This window comes from Callorhinchus milii, unplaced genomic scaffold (assembly GCF_018977255.1).
Source record: "Callorhinchus milii isolate IMCB2004 unplaced genomic scaffold, IMCB_Cmil_1.0 Scaffold2, whole genome shotgun sequence".
NCBI classification, from domain to species: Eukaryota; Metazoa; Chordata; class Chondrichthyes; order Chimaeriformes; family Callorhinchidae; genus Callorhinchus; species Callorhinchus milii.
The window spans coordinates 99262584-99272846 of NW_024704743.1; the positions used below are offsets into that span (position 1 = coordinate 99262584).

At 43.8% G+C, this 10263-nt stretch overlaps 1 protein-coding gene and 1 non-coding gene across 2 annotated transcripts; both read left to right on the plus strand.

Moving 5' to 3' along the window:
- Window positions 1–1203: 1203 nt before the first annotated feature.
- Window positions 1204–9228, plus strand: tyms (thymidylate synthetase). Its single transcript, XM_007900930.2, has 7 exons — window positions 1204–1297; window positions 1855–1928; window positions 4794–4968; window positions 5366–5467; window positions 7638–7813; window positions 8444–8515; window positions 8746–9228. Exons 1-7 carry the CDS (start codon window positions 1267–1269, stop codon window positions 8881–8883), a joined length of 768 nt encoding a protein of 255 aa, XP_007899121.2. The 5' UTR covers window positions 1204–1266; the 3' UTR covers window positions 8884–9228.
- On the plus strand, window positions 1969–2040 carry trnav-cac. The gene has a single exon. It is a non-coding gene; the product is annotated as a tRNA-Val (tRNA).
- Window positions 9229–10263: the final 1035 nt, after the last annotated feature.

A 10263-nucleotide genomic window follows, 5' to 3' on the forward strand; every position in this document is an offset into this window, starting at 1 on the left:
ATCTGAGAAGGCGCGAAAAGCGCGACATCCAAATGAGAGGATTGATTATTACTATCATTATCTATGATAAGGTTTTCTGGTGGGTCTTGAAAAAAGGGGAGTGGGGCGGGGAGGGGAGGGGGAGGGGGAGGGGGGAGTGACCCCCCAGAGCAGGCAGTGGGGGAGGGGGCGGTCTGCAGCTCCTCCCGGGGATTGGAGAGGGGCCTCGGGGGGGCGTCAGGCCCTGAGAAAACAGCGCCAAAGTCAGCGCAGGGCCTGTGATTGGATGAGAGCGGCAAAAAAGGCGGGAATCCATGAAAATGGATTTGAAGGGAGAGAAAGACTCAGAGCAGCGCCCCCCGCCCCCCCCGGGGGGAGAGCAGCGCCCCCCGCCCCCCCCGGGGGGAGAGCAGCGCCCCCCGCCCCCCCCGGGGGGAGAGCAGCGCCCCCCGCCCCCCCGGGGGGAGAGCAGCGCCCCCCGCCCCCCCCGGGGGGAGAGCAGCGCCCCCCGCCCCCCCCGGGGGGGGAGCAGCAGTACCTGCAGCTGATCAGGTTCATCATGGAGAAGGGGGTCCCGAAAAATGACCGCACCGGAACCGGTACCATCTCAGTGTTCGGGACGCAAACTCGGTACAGCCTCAGAGGTGAGTGGCCGCCTCCGGCCCTCCACACACTGAGGGGGGGGGGAGCAGGGGAGAGAGGGGGAGGGGGGGGAGAGAGGGGGGAGCAGGGGAGGGGCGGGAGAGAGGGAGTGGATGAGGGGGGGGGGGGGGGGAGGGGAGAGGGGGGAGGGGGGGAGAGGGGGAGGGGGGGAGAGAGGGAGGGAATGAGGGGGGAGGGGGGGGAGAGGGGGGAGGGGGGGAGAGAGGGAGGGGAGGGGGGGAGAGAGGGAGGGAATGAGGGAGAGGGGGGGAGCAGGGGAGAGGGAGAGGATGAGGGGGAGGGGGGGGAGAGAGGGAGGGGATGGGGGGGGAGAGAGGGAGGAGGGGAGAAGGAGGAGGCGGATGAGGGGAGGGGGAGAGAGGGAGGGGGGGAGAGAGGGAGGAGGAGGGGATGAGGGAGGGGGGGAGAGAGGGAGGGGATGAGGGGGAGCGGGGGAGGGGGACGGGGGCAGTAAGTGTCCGCAGCTGTAACATCTGCACTGAGCTTCCACACCAGATGTGAGAGGGTAAACTATAATGTGTCTTACGGCGCAACCCGAAGGTGGGGAGGGAAGGGGCGACGTGGAGGGGTAGAGGAAGAGTGTTCCAGAGTTTCGGGGCGTAGTGGCTGAAATTGCGGCCTCCAATGGCGGTGCCGAGGGCCGAGGGACATCCAGGTGGATAATGTTTAATTCTCTTATTAAGATAAGCATTTAATTCCCTGAACTTTGGTAACGTTGGTTATACAGTAAAGTCTCACCTTGTGGTCACTCCCGACCTTGTGAGCAGTTTGTGAATCTGACCTTTTTCCCCCCTCCCAGTAATTCATATTTCAACATTGCACGACCTCAGTTAGATGGCAAACTCGCATTGATAGGCAGTCAAAACTACGGATCATGACTTACGACTTGCAAGAAGTTGTGCCGGCCGACCAATCCTGGACAACTACCAGTGCCAAACAGCTTAAATACATTAAACTACAATTCGATTTGACAATTCAATTTGACTCACTGGTGAAGTCAACTCTGCTGCTATGGTCAAAATTACTCAATCCACTATTAGGCTATTACCTGACAGTGGAAGACACTGTTGTTAGGTTGGTGCACTTCCCTTCTCTCTTTGGGTTACTAAAAAGCTGGTTGCTCTACAGTTACATGTGATTCTTGTCAACTCAGGAAGTACCAACTTGCTTTAGACTGTAGTGTGGTAACCTTCTCAAATGTTGTGTTTTCAGATGAATTTCCCCTCCTCACAACCAAGCGAGTGTTCTTCAAAGGAGTCTTGGAAGAGCTATTGTGGTTTATTAAGGTACAGTTTACTCAAAAAAGTCAATTAAACTAATGTGTGGAGTCCTGTAGCTCAGTGGTTAGAGCGCTCGCCTCACAAGCGAGAGACCTGGGTTCGATTCCCGGTAGGGCGAAACCTTGGGCAAGTTTCCTTACTCCACACGCCTGAAAATAATCCCTCAAGAAAAAAACAATAATAAATTGGTCACTTCAATCCAGGATTGTTTATGGCACACTGTTGTGTGCAATTGGCTGCCGTGTTTTGCCCACAAATATACAGTCAATTCACTTTACAGCATATTCTGTGAAGCACTTCAAGACGTCTAGAAGATGTAAAAAGCGCTATATCAAATGCAAGGATCATTATATTATAATTCTGTGGAGTTTTATAATAATAATCCTTGTGTGTGATGTAGTGCCTTATCATGTCTTCAAGATGTCTCAAAGCACTTCACAGAATATACTGTAAAGTGAATGACTATATTTTGTTGGCGAATGGCAGCAGCCAATTCCGCACAGCGGTGTCCCACAAACAGTGGTAATAAACAGATGATTTGTGGGACTGTGTTGTGGGACAGCCTTTCTGTCCAAATAAATGTATTGAAATAATAGTTTATTTTTCTCCCAAATCATTTCTGTATCTATACTAATAAAGACAAAGTGTCTGTCTATATCTGTGTATCCAACACTCACGCAATAACCGATTGACTTAAGAGACATGATTTATACTTCATCGGAAAGTCTTGCAGGTGGCAGTGCCATGGGCATATTTTTTTGGAGGGGATTGCCAATCGTTGATGAGCTATATTAAAAAATGCTTTAATTAAGCCCCCAAATATGAGGTATGCATCGTATTCTGCAACTGCGTAGCGCCAGAGGAAATTATGTACTATGAAGAGAGATATATCTATATTCTGCAGCAAGGGTATGGCATGATTTTTTAGTTGTCATGGGAGCTAGAGTCCTCCCATGTGGGACAGAGACAATATATTATAAAGTGTAGTGACTGTGTTTTGTGGGAGAGACAGAGAGAGAGAGACAGAGAAAATACATTGAAGTACCACAGGAGTCCTCCCAGCTGAGTTTAGATAAAGACAAAATGTCTGTGTGTCAGTCTATATTCCATATTGGATCCTTTGATTGCAAGCGAAGATACAACGGGTACAGTTAGAGGAACAGAGAGAATATATTATAACGTGTAGTGACTGTGTTTTGTGGGAGAGACAAAGAGAAACAGAGAGAGACTGAAATAGTGTGATAGACTGGGAGAGAGACTGAGAAAAAATATATTAAAGGAGTCCTCCCACTGAGTATAGATAAAGACAAAATGTCTGTCTGTGTGTCAATCTACATTCTATGTTGGATCCTTTGGTTGCAAGCTGGTCTTTGAATATTGTACATTAATGTGTGGAGTTCTGTAGTTCAGTGGTTAAGAGCATTGCCTTGCAAGCGAGAGACCTGGGTTTGATTCCTGGCATGGTAAAACCTTGGGCAAGTTTCCTTACTCCACACGCCTGATAATAATTCCTCAAGAAAAAAACCAATAATAACAAAATTGGTCACTTCAATGTTTCGCCCACAAATATACAGTCAATTTGCTGGACAGTATATTCTGTGAAGCGCTGTTGAAACGTCTAGACAATGTGAAAAACGCTGTATCAAATGCAAGGATTATTATTATCTTGCAGTGCGGGAAATCCAATACACACCAGAGTGCTTTGTGCTGTTGCTGAACATTTTTCAAGCAAACTAATATTTTTTCTAAAATTAACAAACATAAAAGACTATAGAAAGAGCAACCTTGCTGTGGACCACAATGATTCTCCCCTTCTAATAGGCAACATAAAAAATTTGCTTTACTGATACACCTGTTCTTGCTCTTTGTCCAACTTCCTCACCTAGGGTAAATTTGTATCCTTCCCTGAGTAATTCTGAAGCAGCCCATCCTTCATACTGGTTGTGTTAGGTTCGCTTTGTTCTGTGTGTAAAAGCCTGAAGTATGTCAGTCCCACAATACTGTTTATGATTCAATATGGGTGGTGCAGAGAGAACCGTTTCAAACTACTTAACATTTCTGCTAGCAGCTGGTTGACGAGTGGCATTTGGAAAGGCCTGACACGGATTAAATTGGTCACTCAATCCACGACTGTGGGGCACTGCTGTGCGCAATTGGCTACCGCGTTTCACCCAGAAAATATACAACAACCACCACAAAATTACATTTGTAAAGCGCCTTTCACGTTGGGAGGACGTCCTAAGGCACTGAACAGTCGAGAATCAGGACCCGAGCGTGGGGACAGGGTTGGGATTAGGGATGGCAGAGGTAGAAGGACGGCTGAAGGTACAATCAAAAATGAGGGTCTTAAGTTGTGCCTTGAAGGAGACAAGGAAGGGAGCAAGGCAAAGGGACTGGCATGGAGTTCTAAAGGGTGGGGGCAGAAAGGCTGAAAGCCCGGCCGCTGGTGGTAGGGTGGGTTGGGCGGGAGACTTGGAGCAGGCTGGAGCCTGCTGAACAGACAAGTTGATAGGTGGTCGGCAGGTCACAGAGGTAGGAGGGGGGCAAGGCCGTGGAAGGCCTTGAAGGCGAGGATGTGAATTTTGAACTCTATCCTCTGAGGGATGGGAGCCAGTGGAGCTGGGCGAGGGTGGGGGTGATGGGATTACGGAGCCTGGTGCGGGAGAGGACATGAGCTGCAGAGTTTTGGATGATCTGCAGCTTGTGGAGGGAAGAATTGGGGAGACCGACAAGGAGGGAATACAGTCAATTCACTTCACAGTATATTCTGTGAAGTGCTTTGAGACATCTCGAAGATGTGATAAAGCGTGTTTTTTTGGGGTGCATTTGTTTGATTTATGTTTAACTTTTACATTTTTAAAAATATTTCAGGGTTCTACGAATTCTAAAGAGTTGTCCGAAAGGGGAGTAAAGATTTGGGATGCCAATAGTTCTCGAGATTTCCTGGACAAATTGGGATTTATGTCCCGAGAGGAGGGTGATCTGGGGCCTGTTTATGGCTTCCAATGGAGGCACTATGGAGCTGACTACAAGGATATGCACTCAGGTAACTTAAAGCTTTGAGACGCGATACATCTGTAAGTAACGAATTTTGCTTTGAAATCATTTTATATTTCCACTGAGAACTGTGGAGAATATGATGAGCTTCAGTAACACGGGGGATCTGGTTTCTTTGCGGTTGGAAAGAAGCATCCATAGACTGATGTATTTAACACTCTTGAGGCATGCTTACCTGTTGTCTGAAAATGCCATGATTTTAGCCCTTGTTTAAAATGTTAAGATTGTGCAAAATTTTGGAAAAGTCGGTCATAATTTTGAAGCTTTTTTNGCAGTTCTTAAAAGACACCTTGGTTATTGAGACTAAGATCATGAGAAATGTCAGGAAACAATCTAAAAGGAAGTGTTTTTTCTTATTGTTAAGTATGTTGCCTTTGTGATTGTAGATTACACTGGACAGGGAGTGGATCAGCTCCAGAAAGTAATTGACACTATCAAAAACAACCCAGATGATCGTCGGATCATAATGTGTGCCTGGAACCCTAAAGGTAAATGAACCATTTATATAGTTATTAGATTCTGTCATAGAATTATGTCCTTCAATCTACAAACCAAACAGTTTAATTGTTATATCCCTAAAATCTATAACGATGATAATAATAATCCTTGCATTTGATATTGTGCCTTTCATGTCAGAACGATATCTCAAAAGTGCATCACAAAATATATTGTAAAGTGCAGTGACTGTGTATTTTGTAGGCCAACACTGCGGTCAATTTGCACCCAAAAACGTCCCACAATCAGTCACAAGATAAATGACCAATTTTATCTTGGGGATTGTTGGTTTGGGACACCAAGAGAAACTCTTCTCGAATAGTGGCATAGGATCTTCAACATTCACCTGAACAGGCAGAGGGGGTCCTCACTTTAATGTCTCAACCGAAGGACATCCTGTAATTCTCAGCGTTATCATTAGCACTTGTTGGGAGTTGAGGAACAAGGGAGTCATTTTTACTTTATCTCTTTTGATGAACAATTAATATTTATAATCTTTAATTCTTCAATGTGACAACATAATTGACAAGTAGGAACCCGGTTGTTAGTCGATTGGTGGATTGCTTTTCCGGGGGTAATAGTCCCTTAAAAACAATAATTTGGTCACTTACTCCATGACTGTTTGTGGGACACGGCTGTGCACAATTGGCTGCTATTTTTCGCCCACAAAATATACAGTCAATTCACTTTTCAGTATATTCTGTGTAGTACTTTGAGACGACTTGAAAACGTGATAAGGCACTATATCAAAAGTACCTTATTGTGCTTATTATTATTTATTATATCTGCAGGATCAAGGTTGACTGGTATATGGTAATAAGGCGCTATATCGAATGCAATGATTACTACTATCAGAGTTACTAAATCAAGAGGTGCTGTACCAGAAAGAGATTGTCTAGACAAAGTCTCAAAGTGAATTTCCGGAACTATGGAAGGAAAGAGATTGGCTGACCAATGTAGTAGACCTCGGAAAGTATCATTTTTGACTATAAATGCAGTAGTAATTTAGATACATTGCTCACCATTGTATTTGATATGGGGGAGATTCATATTGATTCATAGTGATTCACAGTGCCTTCAGCCACTATGCCCCAAGTCTTTGGAACTGCCTTCCTCACTCCCTTCGTCTCGCCCCCTTCGTCTCGCCCCCTCTCTTCCTATTTTCAGGTCTCTGCTGAAGACCTTTCTTTTCGACCGCGCCTTTGGTCACCTTCCTCCCCCTCCCCCTGGCTCGGCCCTGGGATCCATTACTGTGAGGCGCTCTGAGACGCTGTCCGGCGTGGAGGGCGCTATATAAATCCAAGTTGTTGTTCATTCTTACAAGTTGTAAAATGTTTTTTGTTGTGAGGGGACGTGGGTGTTACAAGTGTTAATGTAACACCTCCATCCCCTCAAAACAAAAATACATTTAAGTATAGGTCTTTTCAAAGCGAAACTTAAAAAGATCTCCTTTGTTTCCTGTTAGGAGAAAACATGAAACTTATATTCTTTAATTCAAAACCATTTAACTGGTGTCAGTGAGCCGGGAAGTTCAGTAATCAGCTTAGTAAAGTGTTAACTTTGTTTGATTTGTATAAGCACATTTTCTGTTTTGTATCTTCAAAGCCACAACGATTGCTGCTGAAGATTATACGCGGGTCTGGGAGAAGGAAAAGTAATTGGAATACATAACTCCCATGGGGCAGCACCTTAGGTTTGATGGTTCCTTCTATTCTTGCCGATTGGTTCCTTCTGTTCTGTTAATTTGTATGAAATATGCTGCTCAGTACACAAAGTAGCAATGAGGAGCATATTTCATAAAAACTAACAGAATAGAAGGATACCACAAAGCAGTGGGAACTGCTCCTGTGTGTGGTAAGCACTCTGTCAATAAACCCCGTTTAGCTCTACTGCCATTTGCAGAATGTGTGCAGATGGTTCGCTACAAATGAAATCAGCCAGTAAGAGAAAAAAAAACTCAATTTCTTTAATTAGTGTGAAAATAAACAGGTTTTCTAGTATAATTTCTGGGAAATTAAACATGTTTCCAGTGGCAAAAACAACTCAATCCTGAGTCGTCCTCATTCGTATCTCTTCTAGATCGTCCTTGGGATGTCCTCCCGATATGAAAGGCGCTTTACAAATGTCATTTTGTTGTTGCTGTTCTCTCTATTATCCTTGCAGATGTTCCTAAGATGGCTCTCCCTCCCTGCCACGCTCTCTGTCAGTTCTACGTACTAAATGGGGAACTGTCCTGCCAACTGTATCAGAGATCAGGAGATGTGGGGCTTGGCGTTCCATTTAATATTGCCAGCTATTCCTTACTGACGTATATGATTGCCCATGTCACAGGCCTGAAGGTACTTCAAGCTTGGTATTTGGTGACATTGGCTGATATTCCTTGCAACAAATTGTACTGTTCACTAAAGTAATACTCTCAGATTTGTTTGCAATTAAGGATAAAAATGCTTAAAATGAGAGCTCATTTTATTGATTGAAAACAGTATTAACATACATCTTCGTCAATTTTGTTTTCATTGTTGTTGGGGAAAAGGAATGGGAATCCATTCTAATCAGTGTGACAGAAAATGAGACTTGTGTTATCATTGTGTTTTGCCAGAATTCCCTAAATATGGGTTTCTGCACAGAATAACAGAACCCTTTTCAAGATGAAGCAGCAAACTTGCACCAACTCTGAATAACATTATGGACGTAATATTAAAGATGTTGGTTTTACCCGTATGGGCCAGAAGAGTTTCTGTAATCTTAGAGTAAGAATAGGATTCAACCTCAGTTCTATTATTTCACTTTTTATATAAGTGGCATTGAAGATCTAACCTTAAGAGAATCTCTCTGACTTTACCTTCATATTATCTTCAACGTAATCAGGTTGACTGTTGCCTTAACTGTCTCGACCAGGTAACTTAACAATGACTATTACTAGATAATTGCTTGAACATAGTAGTAAATAACACTTGTTTTCCTTTCAGCTTGGTGACTTTGTGCACACTTTTGGGGATGCTCATATTTATAAGAATCATGTTGAACAATTAAAGATTCAAGTAAGTGATCACCACTACAGAAATGGTATAACTTTTTTTGAATCAATATTTTCCAATGACTGTATTTAAAATGTGCCTTCTGATTAACCCCCAAATGTTTCCTCTTCTGTTTGCTCCCAAGTAAAGTTGTGATATGCAAATTTGTGTTCCCCACTCTTTCTTATGACCGAGAACAAAAGCCGATTTGGAAATATTTCAACCTGTGACTGATATGTTTTGCTTTCACACAGCTCCAGCGTGAGCCAAGACCATTTCCCAAATTAAAGATCACTCGCAAGGTGGAGAACATCGATGACTTCAAGGCGGAAGATTTCAAGTTAGAAGGTTATCACCCACACCCAGCTATTAAGATGGAAATGGCTCTGTAATGTCTTCCTGGCTCTGCAAATAGTTGAAGCACAGGAGTTTTTGGATGTAGATGTAACGCTCTATTATCTTCAAGTTTTGAAGATAATTGTCCACAAAATGGATCACTCCTATTCAAGTGTGGGAGAGATCTGCAGCCTGTGCACCTGCAATGGAATAACCTGTAAAAGAGTTAGCCGGGATGGTTTTTCAAGGTGAATAAGTGTGGGGGTTTGTTTTGATATAAAGCAGGAGTATTTACAGTTGTACAATACATCAGTATTTGCTGTTTTAAAGTCTTTGTAGGATTGCTGCTTTGGGGCTTATTTGCAAATGTTAACAATAAAGGTGTACTCTTTGGAACAATATCTTCTAGTATTTCAAAGCATTATCTTCCAGGACCTCTGGTAATGTGTGAACAAGCCAGCTTTTGGAAATTGAGACGTTTCTCGCCTCCAAGCAAGCAGTCGGACTAGAAAGTCAGGTGTCCTTATAAAATGCTCCAGCAGTGTCAGTATTGTACAGCCATTGTCGGGAGCACCGTTAACAATACACATTTACATTTTATAAAGAGCCTTTCGCGTCAGAAGAACATCCCAAAGCATTTACCAGTATTGGCTGGACACGCAAGCTGGGATGGAGTGAGGGGGGGTGGAGAGGCGAAAGATGATTGAAAGATCGGTCTTGACGTGGACTTTGAATGAGAGGAGAGAGGGAGTGATTTGGAGGATTCCAGAATTGAGGTCCAGAAAGTGGTGACAAAAAGGTTGAAATCACATCCGCAGATCTTTCTGGTCTGATTCCTTTTACTCTCCTCTAACTTGTAAAGAGGCTTCTCCAGCCCACCTGCTTGAGGTTTGATGGAAGGTCTCCCTCGAGACATAACCCTATCTTTCTCTTTCAGGTACTATGAACTTGCTGTGTGTTCTCAGCATTTTCTGTCTTTATTGCAGGAAAAAAAGATTAAAATCAATTTTCTGTACATAAATTGCTAACAAGTTAAATGGCAGTAAATCTGGTGATTTGACAATATAATTTGCTGGTACAGTAATTGAGTTTCCATTATACAGTTAATATTAATCACACTGCTCAGCAGTGGCAGGTCAGTCTGCTGATGGCTAGGGGCACAATCTTCAGTTGGGAAAAAGGTTTACTCGAAAGCAAGCAGGATATTAATTGCAAGGTTAACTGCTGTCAGAACAGATTAATAGGGAGTTTTCCAGTAATCTGTTTTTAAAAATCACATGGTCATCCAGCAAAGCAGTTCCATATACAATACCTTCGGAGTCTGGTTCATGAAATCACAAATATCCTTTGTCTTACATTAATTCAATTTCTTCATCTTCAGTTTTGCTACATTGCAAAATAAAACAAAATTACTTCTGCATACTCCTCCATATCCT